The 26,870-nt window shown below is 43.0% G+C and overlaps 1 protein-coding gene and 1 long non-coding RNA gene across 3 annotated transcripts in view; one reads left to right on the top strand and one right to left on the bottom strand.

Moving 5' to 3' along the window:
- LOC126513265 (uncharacterized) overlaps positions 1-26,870 on the top strand; it is a 351,195-nt gene that overhangs the window by 21,822 nt on the left and 302,503 nt on the right. The gene's annotated exons all lie outside the window — the stretch shown is intronic.
- Positions 5,660-22,739, bottom strand: LOC126513259 (glycophorin-A). Of its 2 annotated transcripts, XM_050161556.1 has the most exons (8): positions 22,639-22,739; positions 20,937-21,017; positions 20,555-20,623; positions 15,964-16,041; positions 12,669-12,698; positions 11,214-11,299; positions 9,274-9,342; positions 5,660-7,166 (listed from the first exon to the last, which is right to left on the bottom strand). In XM_050161556.1, exons 1-8 carry the CDS (start codon positions 22,673-22,675, stop codon positions 7,134-7,136), a joined length of 483 nt encoding a protein of 160 aa, XP_050017513.1. In that variant the 5' UTR covers positions 22,676-22,739; the 3' UTR covers positions 5,660-7,133. The 2 variants fall into 2 exon arrangements, with proteins under 2 accessions (XP_050017513.1, XP_050017514.1); XM_050161557.1 differs by lacking the exon at positions 20,937-21,017 and having other exon boundaries at positions 22,639-22,714.

Below are 26,870 nucleotides of genomic sequence, written 5' to 3'. Positions count from 1 at the left end.
TGTGCTATATATGGTTACTATGAGCCCAATGGATGTGACATCTAGACAATTAGGAATTCCTGGGGGTGGCCTCTGTCTTGGAGTCGGGATTCTGTGGTGGAGCATCCTTCACAGGGTGGAGGGACAGGTGGGGCATAGAGTGGAGATTCTGTCATCTCCACAGTTTGTCTGAATTGTAAAGGAGAAGTGGATTTGGGGGAGGCACTGATGTTCCAGAGCTTCAGTTCTGGCAGCTTCTGTAGAAGCTGTTTGAGGAGGGATTCTAGGAAACAGTCTAGAGAACGCTTTCTCCCACTGGTGTTGAGAAGACATTGACACCAACACCCTCAGCTACCCCATGTGATAGAAATGGAGGAAGTCTCTGCATTTCTGACCCTCCCCCCAAGTGATAAAGATGAAGCCAGATGTAGAAGATGAAACAGGCATGAGGTAAGCTTTCCCGGGGCTGCCCCCTGCTCACCATCCACATCACCTCCTCACCCCCTCGCTGTTCCCCTGGCAGCCTTGGCAGACTGCAAGTTTAACTGGGGTGCTGGCCCTGGGCTGTGTTATCCTCTAAAAGTGTTCTTCCTGGGACTGAGAGAAGTTTATTTTTGTTTGCTTTGTTACTGGTAGGTGTTTGGTGTAAGATTAAAGCCACAGGACAGCTGGGACCAGGCTTCTGTAGTCACTACTTTCAAGAAAATATCAAGGAAATGCCTTCTTTCTTGCCAGGATGGTTTTCTTTCTTTCTTTCTTTCTTTCTTTCTTTCTTTCTTTCTTTCTTTCTTTCTTTATTATGTATACAATATTCTGTCTGTATGTATGTCTGCAGGCCAGAAGAGGGCACCAGACCTCATTCCAGATGGTTGTGAGCCACCATATGGTTGCCGGGAATTGAACTCAGGACCTTTGGAAGAGCAGGCAATGCTCTTAACCACTGAGCCATCTCTCCAGCCCCCAGGATGGTTTTCACACAGTGAAAAATGCAGTCTGCGAAGTTGTCATGAGAATGTGTGTCATCAGCACCCGGAACCATCTCATGAAAGGAGTGAAAATAATTGGGGCCCTGTTACAGAAGGTAAGAGTGGCTGGCTGCGAATGTAGAAACAGGAGCTTTATTAAAGTCACTTCCGGGAACTGGTTTACATTTTCAAGATTTTTTAAAACTGAAAAACACGAAAGACTTAATGCAATTGAAAAGCCAATCAGCTACCTTCAACCTAGTTTTGTAAGAAAACGGAAATAAAACATTCAAGAGATCAGAAAATGGTTACATAGGTGATCATACAGTCGTTACAGTTATTTGCAGGGAAATGGCCTTGACACCTACAAATGACACTGGGAAATTTGACTGACAGCTGATGTAGAAGAGTTCTTCTCCCCACAATCCCAAACACACATGCTGTATACGACAGCAAGTCATAACACCAGAGACGTGAGCAAGCTGAGGGAGGGAAAGAGAAAGAAAGGGCTCTAAGCCGGGGTGGACTTGGGAAGATTGTTCTCCAGGACAGCCCTACACAAGCCAGGGTGAACTTGGGAAGATTGTTTTGCAGGACAGCCTCCCACAATCTTGGGTTAAAAATCTGCTACTTGGGGGCTGGCAGAGGTGTGAGGTAGAAACCGTTCAGTCTCAAGCACCCAACAAAGTTGACTTCCCTTGGCTTCTGCTGCTTTCTCTGACATCTGCCTTCTCTGTCACACATGATTCTTTGTCTCTGTCTCTCCCTCTCCCCCATGTCTCTCTCTGCGTGCCTGTCTATCTGTCAAAGTTTCTTTCAATAGAAATACCAGTTCTATTGGAGCAGGGACCCACCCAACTCCAGTGTATCTTTACCTGGTCTGGCAGAATCTTATCTCCAAGTTCACATTCTGGATAACAGGGTTTTAATTTTATCATATCAGTAGTGGTGGTAGTGGGGATCCACCTCACCCCAAGCCCCAAATGTAAAATAACTATTAGATTTTTTTTTTTTCTGAGACAAGGTTTCCCTGTGAAACAGTTCTGACTACCCTAGAACTCTCTCTATAGACCAGTATGGCCTCAAACTCACAGAGATTCGCCTGCCTCCCCCTCCCAAGTGCTGGGATTAAAGGTATGTGCCACCATCACCCGATGTCAGTTTTTTTTTTCCCTAAAGTCTCTCTGTTCTGCTCATAACCAGACTATCCCAGACAAACACGATGGCCTTTATAGGCCTTGCACCAAAGCCACACCAGTGTCATGCAAGCTCCCACTCCTCAGCAACTAGAAAGACACGGACCTTGTCTCTCACAGACTCCCAGGACTCCTGTGTGCTCGTGTAGAGCTGAACAAGCAGGAACCTCACCACTGTGCATGTCCAGTTGTAGTGTGCTAGAGTTCTCAGAATTGAGCAACGCACACATACAGCTTTTTTAGGGTTGTGGCTATCAGGCTGGGACAGACCTGTGCCACGTGTGGGAGGGACTTGGGTTAGTTCTTCTAATTCTCAGCAGATAACACCAGACAGCTAATCTTTGCTCACCACTTCACTCTTTGGCCAAATTCCTGGCTTTGCTACTTTTGTGGCAGCTTATTAGCCACACAGGCATAGTTTTCGTTCTCAACAGTTTTCGGTGCTGTCTCTGTGTGTCTGTCTCCACAGATGGGGAGGTGCTTTTAAAAAAGCTTATTTGTTATTAATTGTTAATTCTTAAAATCTGACCTACTATATTGAGGTATTTTATAATTCTTACTTTTGGTTATGAAATTCTCATCTGAAACAGGAAGAGCGCAGACAAAGGCAAAAAATAAGTAAAAGGAAAATTTCTGTCTTAGAAACTTCTGTGTCTACAGAGAAGGATTCTTTAGTGTGTGAAGTTTCCTAGAAAGCCAGGGAACTGGACAATCAACCATACAGGCTCCCAGCAGGAAGGCTGGTCCCAGCAGCTTTCTCCAGCGGGGTATCAATGCCAGCGGCCCAGTCTCCTATGCAGGCTTGGACTCCCCAAACTGTGGATCCCATCTCTCGTCATCCTCTTTTCCCTCTGGAATCTATTCAGGGAGAATAAATCAGCCACAGGGAACAAGAAAAAAAATGAAATTCCAACTGATGTGTGGTTATAAACCCTATTCAATATAGTCTAATTTAATTCAATTGAAACCAATCACAAATATCCACCTGAAAGGAAGAAAGAAAGAAGAAAGAAAGAAAGAAAGAAAGAAAGAAAGAAAGAAAGAAAGAAGTAGAAGGTACCAAAGCATGGTGGGAGCAAGCTGTGAGCCACAGCAAGAATTGCTGTTTAAATGATTCATTAGGAGAAGCCCGGCTGGGCACAGAAACAATACAAACTGTGGGTGGCGACGGGTAGGTTAGAACTCCTTCAGGTTACTGGGGTTCAAAAACAAATGATACAATTAAAGGCATCTTTCTTTTCAGACGTCTAGGGTCTTCCAGGGGGCCTAGGGAGCTGCTCAGACTCAGCCCCTGCTCTGAAAAGGAAGTTCTTCTGTGTGGGTGGCCAGAGCGGCTGCTTGTGGCACTGTCTTCTCAAGGTCCTCAGCAGAGGGCTCAGTGACAGTCAGCTGCTGTCATTACGTTGTGTTTCAGTGAGGCTGCTCTGTGCTAATCACAGACATGGGAATTGTCCTTAGGATGACCCAGGAATGAGTCAGGTGATTTGAAACCAAGGCCATTTTCAAAAGAGGTGCTGATGAGAATCAGGATGCCTTCAGGATCAAGAGAAGCTAAGAAAGTGGGGCACATTTTAACCACTAAAGTTTCTTACACTGTGAGGCCATCAGCAAACTCACCGAGTTTACTTGGAATCAACATTCCACGGTGGGGGAGGGGAGCGTGCATCACTGAATATTTTAGAGAAGATGCTGAGAGTCATTTCTGGGTGTCACAGGAAGGACTGCTCTACTCTTAGTTTCTAAAGTGGAGCCTCTAGAAGGCTCTGCGGTCTATCGGAACACCCCCATCCTCATCCTGCATTTGTGATGCTAGTTCTTCTGATAAAGTTCTTATAGCAGTGTGGGTATCGGCCAGATGTGTGCCAGACACACCCGAGCTTGACCGTCATCCTAAAGCCACCCTTGGGCTTGAGAACCCTCAGTGTCACAGACTTGTCCGTGATCCAGCTGCCGTGAAGTTGAATCCTTATACTTGGAGGACTCTCGGGGGCTGATACAGACTTAAGATGAGGCAAGGTAATGTCTTTGCAATCAGTGGTTCTAATGCTGCAAACTCTGATAAATCTTTACAGACACTCAGTTCTCTCCTTATCCGACAATAGAAGCTTAAGTCACAGCAGAAGAAAGAGACAGTCATCCCTCTGCCAGAATGCTGTTCTAGCATTCAGCCACCTTCACGTTTCCTTCGAAAAAGGAGCGTAAACCGCGTATGTTTTAATTCCTTCCTGGAGCAGGGATTCAGTGCTGGGAAGTCTTATGGGACAGTGGTGGCCCTGATCATCAAAACAATAAAAATAATGTCATGTAAAGTATTTTGCAGTATTGTTTGTTCGTTTTATCTGTAGCATTCTGTCCTCCAGGTTCTGGTGTTCTGAAGTCTAGGACACAGGACCCTGTGAAATCTTTATTTTACCAGGCACTTTAGATTTACCTTTAAGATTAAACCTTTCTATATAACTTATCTGATTACTATGTGAGTGTGCCTCTGAAGAATTTGGAGTAACACTTGCTTTGATATTTTCACCATATTAAAAACAGTAGATCTGCCACTGTCTCTTGTGAGGATGGGGGACCTGTTATGCCTCCACTTTAGGACAAGAGAGGCAAAGTATGCCCACTTGTGGGCAAGACAGAGCAGGTTGGTGTGTGAGAAAGCAGAGCGGGTGTTACACGTGGGAACACTGGGTCTTGGAGCTTACCTTTCCTTTGGAGGAATGTGAGTATCCTGGAATCCTTCAGAGACTCCTGACCCAGAACACTCCAGAATGATCTGGTATCCTTGGGCTGACGGGTGCAGTTGGAGATAAAGCCCTTCCCTGAATATTCTACCCTTTGCTGTCATTCTTGAAACTTTTACACTGCCAACGGAAGACACGTTTAATTCTAGAAGCTGGAAGTGACTCTGCAGCCACCAGAACATGACTTCCAGGGGAGCAGACCTGGGGACATGGCATGCTAGCCCTCGTTTGACACAGCACACTCATGCTGTGGGTGGAATTTTTTATATCTTTTTCTTTGAGTAGCAACTGGATTTCAGGAACTTCTTTGGGAGAATAGCTATTTGGCGGAATAAATGCCTAAAACACACGAGAAGGCCATGGACGCAGCCCTGGATATTAACATCACTTGGTTTGCCACAGTCTTCCCTGGCTCTTCACACTCCTTGGTCACATTCTGTCTCCTTCTCCCTCACTGGGACCCTCTGTTTCCGTCTCTATAGAAAACACCAGTGTCTGATAACAAGTTAATTAACCAGCTTCACTACCCATGCTCACGTCAATCCCCAATTTTAAGAACTTCAGTTAGGGTCATGCATGGGGTCCCGATGGCTTCACAGGAAAGAGTTCTTTTTGTTTTTGTTCCCCAATTTAATTATAAAAACTACAAAGGGGATAAAGGTCACTTCTTCACACAAACACTAAATTTCAATGTGAAACCAATTGAGACACACAGAGAAACATCCCATAGTTCAAGAAGGTTAAAGCAATTTGTACTTTAATTATCCTCCGCATTCTGGCGCTCTGGCTGAGACAGAACATTACTTTAATCTCTTACTGTCTTTGACCAGTAAATTATTTTAGAGATAATGTTAGCTCAGGTCCTCTCTTAGTCTAACATTTTATATTTTTCGAAATAAGTACATTTAAAATTACTTTGGCACTTGGGTCATCATTGAATTAAATAAACTTAATAATAATCTTAAATCTACTTAAAATATACATAAAGAAATATTCTCTTATCTCATTTTTTTATTTTAAATATGTGACAAGCATAAAATAATCTCCAATATGTACATATAGTTATTTATTTAGTTATCATAAAGCAAGGGTAAAGCCATTTGAAGTCTTATCAACTTGGAAATGGATAGTCACAGGTCTTGTTTTTATATTGATTTTAAAAGCAATATTTTTATTAATTCTTTGAGAATTTTATATAATATATTTTGACATATTCATCTCTTATTCCCCCTCTGTGACTCCAGATCCACCTTACCTCCCATCCCCTCCCGAATTTATGTCCTCTTTTATAAAAACATTCATTATTTTAAGGCTTGCTATAAAGAAATGTCAGAGTCAAATATAGTCACACAGTCCCTCAGTCACTCACATCTAGAAAGCCCTCTATTTGGTTTTCTGAAGTTTTATCAACAAGGGAAGCGCTCAGTGGGTGGATTGGAGGAGTTTATTGGCTCACAGTTGCACATACTGTTGCAGTTCCTTTCTGATTTCCACTGAAGGAAGGGTCTGTCGTCATTTTCCTCCTCAGGGCTCTCTGGCTGCAGAAACATCTCTTTGTGACCTTTGTGTGCTCTCTGAAGGAGTCAGTTTAACACTGTCAGACCAATTACTTGGAATAATTCAAATGCAACTTGCTATTCAAAATAGGAGGTACTTTGGGTTGTCTTATACATCTAATAATGGATGTGTATCCTTTTGTACACTTGCGTGTGGCATTTCTGAGTGTGAGCTTTCTTAGTGTGGGAAAAGCACCTGCACCACTAACAGGGAACTGTGTATTGCCTGTCTGGCAAGGAAGGAGAGGGGTACGATTTGCTGGCCTTTTAATTATTTAAAAGAATGAAACTGGGATTCAGTCTTTAGGATGATAAGGAAGCTTGGATTTCCCAGGGAATCGCTTAAGCCTTTCAACGATAACCCTGTGAACAAAATATAACAGAATCGAAGAAGTCAGTCTTAAGGGACAGCGCATGAACTCAGTTGAAATTTTGGAGCAAACTTCTAGTCAAGTAGTTACAAAAATTTACACCAACTCAAAATCAAGCAGACAAGGAAATGTGTTCTTCACCTTCAGTTGCTTATGAACAGAGGTGCTCCCCCCGCCCCACCCCTACCCCCATCGTGAATTACTGGAGCTTACAATGGTGACATTTTCTCTTATAATGTACAGCTCAGGAAGGGACACAATGTACTGGTATGTCTGATTTCTACTACTTCTTCCATTGACTGCAGTCTTGTGTTCTCTCTGAGGTCTTTCAGACACTGGCTTGCTCTTCTTGAATAACGCTCTGTGGAAGGATGGGGCAGGTACAAAACAGTCAAACAGGGCACAGTTATATTTGCCACACCATGAGATCGTTGTGTCAAATGGATGCCAGGATGCCGCCTTCTTGGAGGAGTCTTTAAATATAATTGTTATAAAATAACCTTCGTTTAGCTATTTTGGAGGGTTGCTTTGTTTGTCTGTTTGTTTTAGAAAGGCACAGGTTTTTTCCTTTTGAAAATCTATTTTGGAAATCTCTGGTGAGAAACACACACAGTTCTGCTCCTCCCTTCTCCAGAGGTGAGGAGCCACAGAAGGTGGGTAGAGGCGGGGCCTAGTGCCAAGGCGGTAACACAGCGAGTTGATTTGCATACACAGGGTCAAGGCTCCCAGTCTGTGAGGTCTTTCTTAGGAATAAAGCCTTTTAGGATGAACCTGCACGGAGCTTACAGCACATTCCTCTGACTGCTGGGAGGGAGGCTCAGGCAGTTCCCTGCTTGCACCCCACAGCCCTACCTGCAGCCCTACCTTCTTGACTGGAAGGTCGGACTCAGGTTATGTCAAGTCTCAGAGGACATATAAAAGGGACAGTGAGAGCATCTGCCCTGATAGCATTTCCCAGTCTTTCTGTGTTTGACAGCACAGGGCAGATCTCAGATATTCCCAGTGAAACACAGGCTGGCAGGGTCACATGAGGAAACCACAGTGGGCAGCTAGCTCCAATGCACTTCCTCAATTTCCCACCAAGCACAAGTCATGACCAAGTACAAGGAGGCTACAGCACTCTCTTCCTTGGCCACTCCTGAAGATGCCTGGTTTCTATGGAGACCACAGAGCATCTTGGCCTTTTAGGACTTCAGCATCAGTTTGGAATGGTATTTCATAAAATAAGAACCAAAGCATTTTTAGTGAATTTTGTGTTTTCTCATGTCTCTTAAGGGATGCATTTGAACTCTGTAACTCATTTCACTCACAAACATAACCTGAATATGAAAAATTAGTGAGCCTAAAACTGGTTCATCCGTTATGACTGTTAATAATTACAGGAAAAGCTTCAATTGATTTTGATCATTCTAGCTCATTGTTCTTGACGACTTCTCCCCCAGCACATACTACTTAGGTTGGTGCTTCAGGCAAAGTTTCCTGAGAACTGTATGGTGAAGTGATATCAAGGCTGCGTGTAGACGCACTGTAGAGGGACCATTCAGCATCCAGCTATGACGAATTGCCTCCTCACTGGTAATAGAGCCCCCTGCTCTCCTATCCCCATCTCCGGTGTTGGTAAAGTCTGCATTTTCCCCCACAGACGGAATACTGGCACCTTGTTTCTAAGATGTAAGAACTTTCTGCTTTTGTTTAAGACAGGATCTCTCTACATAGACCTGGCTGTACTGGAATTCACTATGCAGACTAGGCTGGCCTTGAATTTACAGAGATTCACTTGCTTCTCCCTCCCGTGTGACACTCTGCATGGCTTATTTCCCACCTTTAAGGTTGGTAATAAATTTTCTTTAAAGCAAACAATGACCCTGGGGCAGTATTCTTCTGAATGAACAAAACATCCCTGAAGTCTTGCATGTGTGCACCAACTTGACACCCGTATAGGGAGGTGAAAGCAGAGGCCCAGACTTGCTGCAAGGGTACGGGGAGGTCATTTAGGAAAGGCGCCTAAAGAGCTGACGCCAGCTAAGAGGCATGTGCGCTCCATTAGACTCTTGCTTCATAGCCCAGGCTACCCTCCAGTCCACAATCAGCCCACCTCACCTTTCACATGCTGGGGAAGTAAAGGGCAAGTTTCTCAAGGTGGGGTGTGGGTTTGGAAGCTGGCTGTCTTTGTAACTACAGCATCATATCCAAACCACTGTAGGGTCTCCCACGTGTATTGATTTGCAGGTTGGGAACTAAGGAGTACACTAAATTGTTTTCTCTTTCATTTATAGAATTTGTTTCACTTAAAAAAAAGCTCCCTACCTAGGAGAGAGTCCCTTTAATCTATGAGCAATTTTCACATTAAAAAGTAATTAGCATTGGTGAATTCAGTTGGCTTGCTTCCGCATGACTCAGAAAGATGGAATTCACTAATTCATTCCTTCTCCCCAAACACAAAAGAAGGTAGAGATACTACCACTAACCTGCTCGATGGAACTTAGCGGCACATCCGTGTCTTCATCCTTGGGAGGGTGTATGTCAACTGAGCTTTTCTAGGAGCAAAACCCAAAAAATATCACCACCACTTTTCAAATCAAAGACACCTTGAAGATAAAAATGCCTCAAATGAGAAAGCATTTTTCTAAACTCCTTTACTTTGGGTTGAAAGTCATATAGCCTAATTCTACTGGGGAAAGTTCCTATTCCATAAATACCTATGAACATTGCTTTAAATTCTATTTTGCTTTGTTATGACAAGGCCTCACTATATAGCCCTGGCTGCTCTAGAATTCTCTCTGTAAAGCACGCTGGCTTCAAATTTATAGAGATCCACCTACCTCTGTTTTCCAGTGTTGGGCTTAAAAGCAGGGGCCACCATGCCCAGCTCATTAACTTAAATTTATATCTGCATTTCAATTCAACAGAGGTCACATGATCCTGTAGATTGGCTTTTCCCTATTCTCTGCTCTAGCAATTAGTGAATGTGGAAATAAAAATCAAAATGAAGAGATTATGATTCCAGAGTCATGTTGCCCAAACCCAAATTCTTCTGTAGATAAAGTGAGTATAGGCTATGAATTTTGCCAACTGAACATTTCAGGGTTTGAACATTAGCTAAGATGGAACTTCATTTTCACGTATTTTCTCAGAAAATGACTTTTCTACAATGTATAGACTTCAGACAAAGGTGTCATCTCGTATCAAGCATACCTCATATCAAGCAGTCATAAATTAATATATAACTGAACAACTAATAAATAATGAAGTGTGTAACCTCTGTTGACAAAGTATTAGCTAAGAAAGATAAATTTACATCGAATAATGAGAATCGGTGATAGAACTGGCTGATTATGGGAGTTGTTTATAAAGTAGCTGAAGATTCAAGCAAAGAAACGGTGTAGATTTCCTGTCATTTTTAATGTGATGGCCCTGCTACCATAGTGTGGTCACCACTCCAATTTCATGGAAACAATATAGACAGATCATGGTTACAGTGGAGCAGTCGGGGAAAGATTAAAAATAGAACGTACTTAATGCCCAGCTGTCAATCTTACATGACTCGGTGCTTGGGATATAGGACAGAGCCTTACAGTGCCCGGGACAGTGCCGTAAATGCTCACACAGAATTTGTGTCTTAAATGTCTCCAGTAGAGAACTGCATACTCTAGAGACCTGTTGAATATGTATTTAACGAATTATAGAAATAATTCCTGAAAGTATAGTGTTGTGCATGTCTCTAAAAATGGCCTTAATCATTAAAAAATTCACAGGGCGAAAACTGTGGTGTGAATTTTGAATAATTTCCTTCAGAAAGAGTGAGAATAGAAGCAAGGAGAGGTGGGACTGGAGAGACTGTGCGGTGGTTAGGAGCAGTTACTTAGTTACTGCTCTCACCGAGGACACGGGTTCAGTTCCCAGCATCCATACTAGGCTGCTTACAACCAGTTCCAGGAGACCCGGTCACTTCCGGTCTCTGGAGGCAATGCATAAACATGGCACACACACACACATGCGCACACACACACAATTACAATATAAATCTTAAAAAAGGAAATAAATAGAAGTTTTAAATGTATCTAAGTATGACATATTGACTTAAGTATTTTATTCATAAATTAAATACAAGTAGAAATTTGACTAGCGCATCTATATACGTCAACATATACTAAATTATATTTGGCAAGAACTTTGCGCAACCTTTCAATGGGGATATGATGAAGGGATTTATATTCGGGCATTGCCTTAAGTTTGGCAAGTGCAAAACCAGCTCAGTTGAGGATTCCCTGTCTTTATGTGCCCAGTTAAAAAGGATGGAGTTCTACAAAATTTTGCCTCTCTTTGTGTTCAACTGTACTCAGAAGAATATGTCACCCAAACTTCTTCACACTGATACTTAAAGCAAAATGGACCGCTGAACTCTTACCTTTGTTATTAGACTGATTAAGTAATAAATGAGAAGAATAGTTCCAACGATACCAGCGATCACCCCCAAAACAATGGCGATCGTCACTACGGGAGAGGAGAGGAAGTGAAAAGGCAGCTGTGTCATTTGAGAAACTGAACAGGGTGATATGACCTTGCCTGCTCACAGAAAACGCGTTAATACTTCATAATTTTGCTCACATATAATCTTTAAAAACTTTGTATTTTAACAGTCACCTTGTGGGAACCTGGAACTTTATGCTCACTTGGCCACACAGAGGATTAACACTTAACCCCACCCCCGAGTTCTGATGCCAGCTAAGTTCAGTGTTCTTTGCAGGCATAATATCAGACAAGAGTTTGCTGATATTCACCATTGACTGGGAAAATCCACAAACTCTCTGATGGTTTGAACATGATGAGAGAAAACAAAGTTCTCACGTATCGAAGGGTATAAAATAGACCATAGAATCACAGGTTTGGAAGAATCACAGCTTACAAATGAGGAAATCAAGTCAAATGAATCTGAGCTACCCAGTCAGACAACGGTAAAACAGAACTGGTCACCTGTGTTCTAAGCGTTGCCTTGTTATGGCCCAAAGCCTACACGCTCATGGATACAATGACAAATACTTCTGTGAACTTTTGCAGATTGGGAAGGAAGCAATTTAAAACTAGTAAGTTGAGGGGACTTCCCCATTTGTCCAGACTATTTATAGTGCTGATCAAAGAAGCAAACGGAACTGAGGGCGAGACATACAGATAAAATACTCACTCATTTGGCCAACTTATGTCTTAAAAACAATTATTTGTATTATTAATAAATAAAATTATTAATTTTAAAAGCAAAAATAGCTTATAAAAGTGTAGCCTTTTCATCCACTTGTGTGCAGCCTCCTCCACCAATGAGCTGTAACTTGTGAGCATGTGGCCAAGTTCTCCAATCACCTTCTCTCCCACACGAAATGTGATCATTGGCCAAGTAGTAAGGGAGAGCTGAAAACTGCAGGGTGGTGAAGAAGCACACTCGTGACCTACGCCAGTCCACAGCAGCTCCAAGGGCAACAGACGTGACGTCAGTTAGAAGGAGTATGGCTGAAGGTAGATTAGGACTGAGACATGGATCATCCTCATTTATTTTTGATATGATGACAGCTAATTAGTTGGAAGAGGAACACTCAGGTTTTTTTTTTTTTTTTTTTTTTTTATAAATGTCCATAGTTGGTTAAAAAAAAAATCTGAGAAAAACAAAAGACCCAATCATGTATTGCTACTTCCAAACTTAAAAAAAAAGTTCTTCCTTTAAAATCAGAAATATTAGCTTTTATCACTGAACCTAATGACATATATTCTTCTCTTTTAACATGGACCCTGGTCACTTCTTAGATACAAGAAACGATAATGCTACAATTTAAAAATGGAATAATTTTGTCATTTCATTAACACAACAACATACCTGGTTCATTAAAAAGGTGTACCATTCTTGCTGAAAAATAAAGTTTTCCAAGTAAGTCAGAATAATAAGTAGAATATGTCTTCACAAAAAAGTTTTGAAATTCGAGGATTTCTGCTGTGGGATAATCTTTCTGTACACTATGAAAATGTGTGGCTCTATTGTTAATAAGAAGCTGGTTGGCTGATGGCTAGGAAGGATTTCAGGGCAGAGAGGATGCTGGGAGGAAGAAGGGCAGAGTCAGAGGAGTAGTGAGCCAGATGCAGAAGAAACAACAGGAGAAGTTCATAGATGAGGAAACGAGCCTCGGGCAGCACACAGATGAATAGAAAGGGGTTAAACTGTAAGTGCTAGCTAGTGTCAAGCCTAAGCTATTGGTCAACATTTTTTTTTAAAAATTTATTTATTATGTATTCAGTGTTCTGCCTGCATGTATCCCTGCAGGCCAGAAGAGGGCACTAAATCTCATTACAGATGGTTGTGAACACATGTGGTTGCTGGGAATTGAACTCAGGACCTTTGGAAGAGTAGGCAAAGCTCTTAACCACTGAGCCATTTCTCCAGCCCCTCTATTGGTCAACATTTATAATTAGTATTAGTCTCTGTGTGGATATTTGGGAGTGACTGCTGAGAAGCAGAAAAGCTCCGCCTATAGACTTCCGTTTTTCCTTTTGTGTTTATAATTGAATTGTATTTCTCCTTTCCTTTTTCTCCCTCCAAACTCTCCCATGGACCCTTCATCACTGCCCTTCAAATTCATGGTCTCTTTAAAAAATAACAACTGTTATTGCGTGCACACATGTATACGTATATACAAATATATTTGCAAATATCCATGGCTAAATGTTCAGTCTATATAATTCTGCCTGTATATATGTTTTCAGAAAACCACAGGCAGCTGAGGAATGCTGGGAATGGGAGGGATGGCCTTCCCTAGGGAAGAGCTCACCAATTGGTTGTCCAGGGCCAAAAGGATTTCTTATTCTTAACCATTTTGGGTGTGTGGGGGTTATTGGCCACTTTCCAACCTTCCAAATGGTAAAGTGCTTGTGTTGGTTCTAATACGTGTTTGAACACTTGGTTCTTCAGCTAGTGGAAGTCTCTGCGAAGGCTATGGGAGGCGCAGCCTCGAGGGAAGAAGCATGCCGCTGGTGTCAGGCTGTGGAAGCTGCAGCCTTGCCTCCCTTCCCAGTGGCTCTCTCTGCTTTGTATGTGCAGTTGCAGGTGTGACTTCCCCATGCTCCCCTCCCCTGGAATCCCAAGTCAAGAGAGCTCTCCCATAAATTGTTATTAGTCCTGGTGCTGTTTTAGCAGCAGACAAGTACCTAACGCAATGTATTAAGAAATACGCCATTCTTACTTCTAGGAATTTCAGTGTGGACTTTTTCACTACCCAACAAATATTCACGGGTGAGCCGGGCGGTGGTGGCGCACGCCTATAATCCCAGCACCCAAAAAAAAAAAAAAAAAAAATTCACGGGTGAGAAGCTTGCCAACCAGCTTCTTAACCGGCGGGGGGTGGGGAAAAGAGAATGTCAGAGGGACACCATCACGGAAACGGGAAAATGGTGCGAACAGTAGAGACGCCCAGCCAACAGTCCACACACCCTATTCCCTAATCCAGCCTAAGGAAGCTCACATGGCTATCCATCATCTAGATTTATACCACAGCAGCGTCTGAATCCCAATGCTTACTGTGCCTCATTTGAACGTTTGGCAACGGTGCCACCAGACTGCCCATTTGTTAAGTTTTCTGGCTGTTTCCTCAAAGCCTTAACAGAATCAATCTTCCCCCACAAGTCCATACCATAGAATTTTTTTCTAGCATAGAGACAGGGTTTCTCTATGCTTTGTGGTTTTGGAGCCTGTCCTGGAACTAGCTCTTGTAGACCAGGCTGGTCTCGAACTCCCAGAGATCCGCCTGCCTCTGCCTCCCGAGTGCTGGGATTAAAGGCATGCGCCACCACCACCCGGCTCACCATAGAATTTTTTCTCTGCTGCTCTTTCACCCGTGAAGCCCTCACACCTCCACAGTTGAAGCCTCCTGTTTGTATTACCAACAATGTCTCGTGGAATATGGTATCACACAGCCAAAAATTTGGATATATTTTGCTGCTCTCCAAGACTGAGAATTCTAGAGTGGCAAAACATATGCAAAAAAATAAAGGTTCATCGAAGTTTGTTATCTCTGTCTTCAGGACTGAGCGTCTATGCTTTGGAGTCAAACACAGGACACGCTATATGGGTTCTTAAGCAGGCTACATAATTTCTCCACACTTTACAGTTTTTTTTTCAGAGAAAATGAGAATTAAAATCTTTATGTCTCTAGGTTGTTGTTAGACTCTAATTTCTGATGCATGAAAATGCTCTACCACCTTAGCTGTCCTTTATAGAGTCTATGTCGTGTAGCGCTGTGTCTACCATGGGCCCTACGTGTTTTCCAGCTGACATTATCATGTTGGCTCCATGTTGAAGTTAACCGTCAGTGAGACTGTTAGTCAGATCCATGAGCCCAAAAGGTAGTCAAAGCACTGGGCCTAATTTTTCTCCCTTAGATTCTGAAATCCAGTGCTTCCATTCTTCTCCGTAGATACTTCTCAATAATTCCAACTCACTTACAACCCTGAAGCCATTTGGAGGCTTTCTGAGACTCTAGTTTAAATGTGGAGTACCTTCTCCAAGTCCATCCACAGAAGACCTTCTACCTTTTTCCTTTCAGAAAACTAGACAGATGGACACACATACACACACACAGAGAGAAAGAGAGAGAGAGACAGAGAGAAAGAGAGAGAGAGATTGCACAAGCACCTGGGCCACAGGCTCACCCTTATCTCAACACCCAGCCGATCAGTTTGCAGGCATTGGGGCCTGACTGGACGTGGGCCTGCTCTCTGACTTAGCTCCCATTTAATCTGTGGAGAGACACTGCGGGGCAAGCATGACTGGCTTCCTTTTAAGAGTAATGGCATGGAGGTCTCTCAAGGCAATTCATTCAAGGTTTGTAGGGAACAAGGCCAGCCCAGACTCTGTAAGGCCTCCCTCCTAGGTCCTTTCGTTGGCCCACACAATTCCAGGTCTGATTTATCATTTGGGTACCTTCCTAGCTGCAGTTTCTTTGGTTCACAGTGTTGTTTCTATGAGCTACTCCAAGAGCAGAGCGCCTGAGCAGCAGGAGCCTGGCCCCTTAGCTTGCACTTTTCAGTCTTGGTCAGTTTCCCTACAGTCACCAGCTGGATCCCACTGAGGAAATCTCCATCACTATACAGACTCCATGTGAGTAGGTGAAAACGCAACAAACCTCTTGGCATGCTGCTGGGAACTTCAGGAGTGACAGACGTTTCATTGAGAGACATATTATTTGTTCTGACGGTAATACCTGTGTAAAACAGAAGTCGAGAAAGGGCATAAACATGAAGCGACTGGGTGCTCCATAAAACACTCAGCCGAAGACAATTTCAACCCACGCCCTTGGTGGCAGCTTCAGGACATCTATGCAACAGAGACACAGAGGCAGGGTGCCTTAGTTTTCTCAGCTCTGAAGTGATCATACCTCTGGTGGTATCTTGCAGAAAGTCACCACCAGACTTAGACGGCATAGACATTTAGGTACAGAACCAATAATATCACAGATGGTCTAGAATTTGAGACGTCATTGCAGGTTGGGGGAACTACCAGTGCTTTATAGTTCATGAGAAGAAAGGGACGGAGAAGTGGATTGACAGTGGAGGAAGAGGCTACAGGGACCGGCAGGCACCACACAATGCGGGCCACTTGTGAATGTGCACGTTGTCCTACACTGCAGTTCCAATAGGTGACAACCACTGTCAGTAGCATGCAGGTGGAAGTGGATAAAGAGAGCCTGACTGGGGAGCTGCATGAGGGCAGTCCCTCCTTGTAGTCAAGAACACTCCCGATAAGCAGTCCCCTTGCACACAAGCCGCTCCTCCACGCAGGGAGTCCTTATCACTCCTGAACATTGCCTTAATAGAGACCTGGCGGTTTAAATTGCTTTTGGGCAAAAGCAGGCAGAGACAGTGTAGAAACAAAGCATACTGAGGATATGGCTTGGCTCTCATCAGGACTGAAGGGCGGAAGCTCAATTCATGTGACATTCATGTGCCATCAAACGCTGTTCTTTTGCTTTCCTGAGCTCTTAAAAATATAAAGTCCATAAGCTGTAGATTGCACAAAACCCACAGGCTGTGCATAGTTTCTCAGCCCCATATTTGTCTAATCAGCATATTTGGTTATGGAACCCAATTATGAGGGTTCTTAGATCCCCTGAGACGATCGCATCATGCAGAAGTTAGTATATGCCTACACTAATGACCCATAACGTTGCTGATACGTTTTCAGATGGATCTGCCTCACTGTCTCCTCCCTAAATACTTTACTGCTCCAAACTGAGGGCATCCACAGCCTATGAGGCCCCTGAAGTTTATTCAAGGCCCATATAAGTCATTGGCCATTTGGCTCATGTACAACTTTGCCCATCTCATATAGGATCCATCAAGACATAAAGGTGACCAATAGAATAATGGACAAATAGCCTATATGACTTCCCACAGTCTGAAGATTCAAATTTCCCGAGTTCGAAACTCATGATGAAAAAACAAAACAAAACAAAAAACAGACAAGCAAACAAAAATTCCAGTGTTTGGATTGTGGTGTTGCCCTAGACATAAAGATCAGAGGGATAGAATTGAGAGTCTAGAAGTTAATTTATATCTTTGACTAACTGATTTTCAGAAGGCTGTGGAGGACAGTCAACGAGAAAAGGTCATATTTTCAATGACTGCTATGCTCACATACAAAAGGGTAAAGTGAATTTTCTTATGTCGTCTAAGAACATTAACTCAAGATTTATTGAAGATATATATGCATATACAATATGTGTCTATACATTGGAACTATCGTATAGAATATATATAGTATATGTGCACACATAGGAAATATCATATAGAATGTGTGTGTGTGCGTGTGTACATACACTGTATGTATAAAAGACTATTCCTGGAAAAAAAGGTAGAGATATATTTTATAACCTTGAATTTGGAAAAATGGTTCTTTGTATATGAAAACATAAACAAAAGCAACAAGATAGAAAATAGAGTTTATAAAAATACATTAAAATGACAGTACCAAGGGCAGAAAGATGACCCCAGTATGGAAGGAAATATCTTCAAGCTATGTGTCTGAGAAGATAACATCTAGAATATACAAAGAGTTTTTATAACTATACAACAGAAAGATTTAGACATTGTAAATTTAAATAGACATTTTCCTCCAAGATATACATGAAATGAAATCGGCCAGCAACTGTGCTAAAAGTTACTGGGGAAATGCAAATCAGAAACACTGTGAACTCCATGCCACACCAGAGAACATGGCTACGAGGCGGTCAGCCAAAGCAGTGTGGATTGGCGTATGACTTTCCATGTGGTGATCAACATGGAAAAGGTCATGGGCATACAGGCTTCCCTCACCTTTAGAGGCCTTCAATAGTACCCTAGACTTTCAACACTGTGCATGAAATAGGCCTTCCTTAGATGGTTCTGCCCAACTGTAGGCTAACACAAGCACTCTAAACACACTTAGGAGAGGCTGGCCTAAGCTGGGAGCTTTAGTAGCTTAAGAGTATCAGGTTTGTGTTTTTCACTGTAGCATGCGGTCCTTACCGCAGGGTAAGACAAGGACCATCAGCTAGTCACAAGATGAAAATTACAAGTGTGAGCAAAGATCTGGAGAAACTGGAACCTTTACAGTCTAGGTGTACATATACATGCATACACACACACGCATACATACACACAATAAACAGTATTGGGGCCAACTCAGCAAACAAAAATGCAGTATCTGACTCCATAATTCTACCTCTGTGATTACCGACATGGGCATCCCCCCAAAAAAGTCGCAAAAGAATAATCATAGCAGCCCGTTTCACAAGAGCCCAAATGCACATATTTCTATTAAATCTCTGCCAGCCGATGAATGGATAATTAATGCATTCAGTAGAATAACTTCCAGCCATAAAAAGGAATAAATACTTCATGTTCCAACCAATACACACATATATACATGCTATCCTAGGAGAAACAAGCCTCACGAATGCCACCTGTTGTATTAATCTATTTATCTGAAATATGAAAAACAAATCCGTAGCAGAAGAAAGAGAATTAGCAGTTGCTATGGTACTGTGGGCATCGGGGAGAGGCTGACTGGTAACCAACATAAGATGGCTTTTTAGAATAAGGAAGATATTCTGAAGGCAGACAGCGGTGACAGATATACAGCACTCTGGGCAAACCAAACACTTAGGACGGCAAAAATGGTGAACTTTATGCCAAGCATATTTCATGCTGGTAAAAATGAAGCAACTTTTTTTGGGGTTGGGATATTGGTGGAGCATGAGGATACTACAGACGAACTGTCTAGATTTGCACACCGACTTTGCCGCTCACTGGCTAGAGGTAAGTTCTCAAAACATTTTAAACTCCGGTGTCTTTCATCTGCAAAGAACTTGTAGAGTAATAAGACAAGCACGTGAAAGGTTTAGACTGGGGCTTGGGTCAGGCTTCAGTAAGAACTCTTTACGACGTCTCATTTTCTTGTGACAAATACACACAATATTTGAGTATATATCATAACCCCGTTCAACCAGAAGCAATAGAAGCCCATCTATTTTTGAGATGGTTTCTGTGACGTAGAGACCCTACTTTCTCTGTGACTGACTGTGTGCTTTTGTAGCCTTGGACACAGAGTTCCAAGGGGTTCCTAACAGCACTGAGTATGCGTGGTTGCTAGCTGCATGCAAACTGCTGGGAAATATTGACAAAGTGAGGTCCTGGGTGGTGGGGGCCTGGATAGGAAAAAGGCCAAATGGTCCTCAAAGCAGATCTCACTTTCAGCCCAACCTGGAAGATACACAGCAAACAGAACCCCTTTGATATGTGTCTACACACATTTTTAAGCACTAAAATTTCTTCCCTGAGGTGAGGAGTTGGTTTTCTGAATTCTGTCAGGTTCCTTGCTTCAATGGAACAGTGTCTTTGTTCTATACCACCTTACAGGAAGCTCAGTCAGTTGCTGAATTTGAGCCTCATGCGAACATCTCAGAAGATATCTGTGGAGGAGACGAGGGTTGGAACTCTCTTCTCAAATCTGTCTGAGATGAGCATGGAGCAAGAAAAAGGAGGGAAAGATGGGCAACGCTTCGGGGGCCATTCCCAGCTCGGAATTAGGCGCTGGCCAGAGCAGCACCTCATTCTGGGGATATGGTAGAAGTCTTCAAGCAGTGGGGTGGCCTGAGGTCCTATTTATAGCAGCTTTTCTCATACTCTTAGTTACAGAAAGTGTGACTGTTTGGTGCCCAGGAATGAATTCCCACCTCACAGTAGGAACAAGCCTCCTGAAACCCTAAGATGAGAAACTGCTACCCATGGTTGGCCTCATGCGTTCACTCTGACTTCTTGCTCTTTCCCCCACTGTATCCTCTGAGTGTCAGTTTTACCACAAACCTTTAAACAAATTTTAACAACCACAACAGAGTGCACAGTATTGTGTATCTTCCTCCATTGACCTTAAATCACTGCTGGCTAACACAGGCTTCCTAAGAAGCAGGGCTGTGTTTGTTCAGTTTGCTTTTCTAAATCTTTTAAACATTTCTTCAGTGCACGATATAATTGATTCTCTCTGCAGAAAAATTCCTGCTTAGTAAAAAGGCAAGAGAAAGAAACTCAGGAGACTACCCCCAGAGGGAGCCGTGGGATGCTTCTGGCCAATGTTTTAGTGTCAGGGTTGCTGGACCCAGATGTTGCAGATGTGCCTTACTGGAAACTCAGATAACATGCAATGACTTGAAACCTATTAAGTAAAAACACAGAACCTACCTGATACTGGATAATGTTGGTAATGTACAGTTGAAGTTAACAGGGGAGTGGGCGATGGGCTAGGAGAGTCTATAACAAAAGACAGAGAAGTTAGTTAAAATGAGCCTCCCACAGCCCACAGAGAACTGACATCTCACCCCAGCTAGAATGGTAATTAAAAACACTTCTTATTTTTATTTTATAGTTACATTTGCTTGCATGTGTGTATGCGCATCTTTATGTACCTGGTGCCCGTGGGAGCCAGAAGTGGTACCAACTCCCTTAGAACTAGAGTTACAGACAGTTGTGAGCTGCCATGTGCCTGCTAGGAACCCAGGGTATTCACAAGTGCAACAAGTGCTCTTAATCGTGGAAATGTGTTGTACGAAAACATAGGTCCTACCCAATTCTGGCAACAATGTCGAATGCTCTTCTTTGTGAGCTAACGTTGAAGGTCTAAGAAGGGCAGTTACAAGAGAATGGCCTGTAAGGAAAAGGCAGGCAAGTTATTTAAAATGTGCTCCCCACAGCCTCAAGAACAGCACAAAATCCGTCAACTATTCATCTGGCAGAACACGCCAAGAATTCCTATACTTAAAAACACAAAGAAATCCTTAAAACTAGAGAAATGACACATACTTCTTGAAAAAATCAAGGAGACCACAGGTGTGTGGAGGAGCTATTATTGCACCCCATCTGGGACAGCTATTCAAAAAAGAGTTTTTTTATTTTTAGTTTGCGGGTATGAGTGTTTTCTAGCATGTATGTTTGTGCACCTTGTGCTGATGGAGGCCAAATGAGGCATCAGATTCCCTAGGACTGGATCTTTATAGAGAGTTGTGAGCTGCCAGGGGGGTGCTGGGAACTCAGGTCCTCTGTAAGAGCTACAAGGGTTCTGAATCACAGAGCTAGCTTGCCAGGATCACACTGTACAACCCTGACTGGCTTACAATGTGCTGTGTAAACCAGACTGGCTTGAACTCATGGAGATTTATCAGCCTATGGCCCTGAGTGCTGGGTTTAAAGACATCCGTCATGCTAGCTGGAATAGGTATTCTTAAAAAAAGAAAAAACGAATGAGTGTTGGGGACTGGGAGTAAATGTAACACTTATAATGAGTTGGTAAGGACATGGATTCCTGCATGTCACTGTGAAGCATATTTTGCTTAGATGAGGCCAAGGGAGAGACAATGATTCGCCTCAATGTTTTCTGGACTTTTAGATTTGAACCCAGTTCTGCTGTTTCTTGAACCCGTAGTTTTAATCCCCGCCTCATTCCATCTGCTGGGGAGTCTGACTCTCATTGCTGCATCCCACAGAAGGCTCTGCATAACCTTTCTCAGGCCCAGTTCACAGCTAAACCTATGGATAAAACAAGACTTCACGCAGTTGCCTGCTCCTCATCCACCTTCTGGGCCCTTGTGTTTCTAACACAGATTCACTGTGTTAGATAGAACATTGTTTAAAATATCCCCAGAAGGAGGCCAAAAGAAATAAGGCTACTTTAAAAGAATTTAATAATACATGGACTTTATTTTAATGAACACACCAGTTTAGATTCACCGTGGCCATAGAACACTTAAACCAATTAAAAGTTTTTTTTTTTAAATTTTTTAATTTTATTTTTTATTTTTGTTCAGTAACAGTTCCACAAAGAGAAACCCTTCATGGTTCTGAGCTCACACTCACGCACAACCTGTCTCTTTTCAGCAGGAGAAACTGCATATATTACTTTTGAAAAAGAAAGGCCACAATCTATCCTAACCTTCACTACTAATGTTATTTGGAAGTAAGTTTCTTTATAGCCCAAACGAAGTAACGTGTTTATTTATATAAAGATATTACTCATACTCGATACAATTTCTTTAATTCTGTCTAGTCTTAGAGTTGAAGCAAATTTCTCATACTGGGAGACTGTAATTCAGCCCCAAATAGTGGGTTGCTTTGTACCACTCTTGTCCCTAGCTCCCATGCCAGCCGAGTGCTAGAAAACCCACCCAGCAGACTGAAATTAATACACACTCGATTCATTTGCTCAGTTAGGTAAGAAAACAAAAATGGGAACAATTCCAGGTTTCATAAATAAAAAAGTCGAAACTACTCACCTGCCGTGGGTGCCTCACTGGACACGTTCTCTTGCATATTGGGAGTGTCACTTAGCTCCCCATCAGAAAGGCTAAATGTTATTCCCTGGCCCTGCCCACTTGCCAGTATCTCTCAGGTCCACCTTCCCCGGGGGCCCTATCAGTTGGTACACCCTGGAGGGCATTTAAATGATGCAAAATTATTTAGTGTCTGTTAATAAAGATAACCAGAGGGCTGCCTAACTAAGGCAGGACGTGTGTAATTAAAAAAAAAATCTTCGTTTCAAAGAATTGCCCGCTGAGTTAAGTTTACTTTATGTAAATGAAGTGGGCAAGGCAGGGTAGCTGCAGGAACCTCTCAGCTGGACAACGAGATAAGGTCCAGGACAGTGCTAGACTGCTGTAGACTAGGAACAGGGAGGACCTTCTGGCTCGTTAAGAACGAGACTTCTTGTGTGTGAATTGAATGCCCTTGGGAACTGAAAAGCTTTCAAACTTGTGACAGTTCAAACAGTAATGAAAGAAAGGAGACAGGGGAAATCTTTCACGAAACTGGAATGCGAACTCAGCTCCAGTGTCCACGCGGCTGAGCAGTTTCCTTTTAAATGCACCCAAATAACAAAAGTAAACAGTAGAAAGCAAAAGCCGGCAAATCCCAAGACCCGCTGTAAAGCAGGTTAGGAGGAAAGGTGAGCACCGCTAAGGAGATCCGTGCTAACAGGAAGCGGGACACGACCCATACAAATCCCACTTGGGCTCAGGACGCAGGAGAGCAAAGATGCTTTGAAAGTCTTCGGAACACTCGGCAGCTTTCCTCGGCTCTCAGGAGCCGGAAGTGACCTTGAGCTAAAACAGAGTCGCGCTTCTTCGGGTGTTCTTGTTGCCCTGTCCGACCCGGACTAGAGAAATGCTAAACCTGGTGACTTCTCAAGGTGGACGTCAGTGCAGAAATGGAGCCATGTGGCGACATCTAGCGGCTGATCTGCAAAATAGAAAAGAAATGTGAAAAATACAACCGGAAAAAACATTATATTAGACCTTCCTGTATTTCTGTTGACCAAAGCAAACCATGGGCAAGCTGGCATCAGCAAGACAAGGAACTATGGTTTTTCCTAAGCAGATTTCTGTAAGCCCCATGGCAGGGGCTAAGCCATTTATTAGGAATGCCTGTACACACTCACTTAACATTTGCACTGTGTTGTGGAATAACCTTTTTCTGCACTTTGTGCTGTCTCCATCTCCTCGCTGGCCGTTTTCACTGGTTGAAGACCCAGCCTTCATTGCCTCTAGGTCCCCTTCTGGAACCTGCAGGGTGAATTAGACACACACAGAGGCACTTGCAACATTGGATGCTGACAATGGTCAGAGGGCACTGTGGTTGTGGACAGGAGTGCTAAACCAAGACTGGGGGCTCAGTTTGGGGCAGCTTTCTCAGAGAAAATAACAATACGTAATGAATGAGTGATCAGAGCAAGGGAGAAGAAAGAACAGGGGAGGCAGAGAAAAGAGCGTAAGAAATGACAACACTAGACGGACAGACAGACAGGCAGATAGATGATCAATAGATAATAGATAGATAAGAGATAGATGATAGATAGTAGGTAGATAGATAGATGATAGATAGTAGGTAGAGTTCCAGAAGCATCTCAGAGAGTAGGGAATGCCTACCTTGAATGTGGGCAACACCATCCCCTGGACTGGGGTCCCATGTCAGGGTCCAACTTCAATGGATTCATATGTTCCAGGGTAGGGACATGTGGATTAGAAATATTAGGCAGAAAAAACAGAGATACAAAAGAATTAGAGACACAGAATAGAATCAGGAGGGCAAGCAACCCAGTGAACACTGAATTCACCCACGTTTATTTTCTGTATGCTTACATACCCAAATCCAAAAAGGGGGGGGGAAGAAAGCAAAAGACTTATTTACTATGATACAAAGAATAGGCAGAGCAATTAGCTCTTCAATGCCTGAAACATCTAGTAACTATATCCTGAGCTGAGTATTCTGTTGTTTAGGCAGGACATGCAGTGGCCACACCTTAGGCCAAGCATCCCATTGGCGGTCACACCCTGGGTCAAACCTCCTGTCATAACCATGGAGGAGCAAGAATAGGCCTGGACTCTCTGACCTTTGGTCAAGGTGGGACAGATCCACATCCATGGACTCCAATAGTTCCTTACTGAATAGAAGGGTGAGAGCAAGCTGCGTACCAGCGTTTATCTCTTCGCTTCCTGACTGTGACCATGGCATGGCCTGCTGGGCCTTTCCTCCATCGACCGACTTTAGCTTCAGACCGTGAGCCCTGAGAAGCCCTTCCCTTAAGTTCTTTGTTACAATGAGAAAAGTACCACAGACAGGCGCACTGCTGATTGATTGTCAGATTTATGCAGCATAAGGGAGTTTTATTAATTTTACATTTCCAGCTAAAGAAGCACAAACCTCCTTCATTTGTTTTTTCTACTTAAAAATATTGATGGAATTTACTTTTTAATTCCAAGAGTTTAAATATACATCTTTTTTATATTCACTTAACGTGAATATAATATCTTTTTTTAATATTCACTTAACGTAATTCCGTTAAATCGCCAATTTGCTTCTATGAGTATCCAGCCACATGACCACGGGCATTTATTTACCATCTGAGCTTGGGAGGGCCCCAGTAAAATGCTTGATGAAGGCCGCTGGTAGTGCTGATCAGTAAGGAAGCTCTGTCTCTGGTTTCTGAGAGGTTTTATTTTGCACTTCACCAAACACTTTTACTGTCGTTCTGGTATTGATACCATTTTCTTCATTGCTCTGTCAATTTAAAGATTTTCACTTTTTTTTGAATTGTAAAACAAGTCAGCCTATATGAAGTGAGTTAATGTTTTGTATATAAGGTTAGATTTGAGGATATAATGAGGGTTTCTGCATCCAGCTATGTGAGAAACACCACCCTGTGTTTTCCTTTCGAATAATGTCTTGCCAAGTTTTGTTAACAAGTTTACTGTGGGCTCCTAAAGTGAAACAGAAAATATTCTTTTTAATGGTCTGACTTTGTAAAAAGATTAATATTTGTGGGCCGGGGAGATGTCTCAAGGGTGAAGAGTACTGGTTGCTCTTCCAGAGGCCCTGGTTTGGTCAGAACCTTCTTGAACTCTGCACAGGGGATCGAATGCCCTCTTTTGGCCTCTGGGAACATTGTACATCCACAACATTCAGACAAACATGCAGGCAAAACACTCACACATAAAATAAAGCCTAGAAAAATCTAAAAATTAATACTAATTACTTCTTAGTATGTACAATATTTGGCAATGAAAATATCTAGGCCCATCTATTGTCACCAAATGAAGCTTCCAGTGCCAGGGCTGAGCTTCATCTATCTGAGTTGTTAGCCAAAGGGGTCCCGTGAAAATCCCCAAACAACCCAGCTGCTGACAAGAGGATAGATTGCTTTCCACAACTGACAGCAAAGCCCCGCTGCTGAAGACAACACACACAACTCCTTGAACATAGAGAGGTCCAGCTGGTGTCTACACAGAACCTTTACTCCCATATTCTACTGTGGTGTTTCTCAGTCTTTCTAACGCCCCAACCCTTTAATACAGCTCCTCATGCTTTGGTGACCCCAAACATAAAATTATTTCTGTTACTACTTCATAACTGATTTTGCTACTGTTACGAATTGTAATGTAGTATTTGATATCTTATACGGAACCATTGTGGGGGTTGCAACCCACAGGTTGAGAGCTGCTGTGTCTATTACATAGAAAGGCCACCAAAAGAGAAAAGGAACCAACCCAACTACAAAGCCTTTGACCTACAGTATGTCCTACCTGCAAAATATGCTAAGTCAATGGTGGCTCAAAGCTTGTGGAAGTAACCAGCCAATGTCTGATTTGACTTGCGGCCAACTGGATCGCATAGAACCCATATATTATACTGCTTGGATGATTAAAAAAAAAAAAAAAAACCAAACCCTAGGGTCTAGGTAGCCCAGGAACCTAGAACAAAACAAAATAATATTGCTCTAAAAATTGTAACAATGAGGCGGGCGGTGAGTCTGGAGCAAGCATGCAGTTTGTGCTCTGCGCCTCCCCCTCGGCACGTCTAGGGCTTGCTGCAGCTCGGGGGTGCTGCGCTGCCCCTGACTCCCCTCCGAGCGATGGTGCGGCCTGAGGACGCTGACTCGGTCCCTCAGTCCATGGCCGTCTTGGCGCCGCCTCCACCGGACAAGCTGGAGGGAGGCAGCGGCCCAGCACCGCCT

This window comes from Alexandromys fortis, unplaced genomic scaffold (assembly GCF_014885135.2).
Source record: "Alexandromys fortis isolate MF-2015 unplaced genomic scaffold, M_Fortis_MF-2015_v1.1 scaffold_127, whole genome shotgun sequence".
NCBI lineage: Eukaryota > Metazoa > Chordata > Mammalia > Rodentia > Cricetidae > Alexandromys > Alexandromys fortis.
Note: the sequence above shows the minus strand (reverse complement) of the source record. Positions and strands in the feature narration are given on the sequence as shown.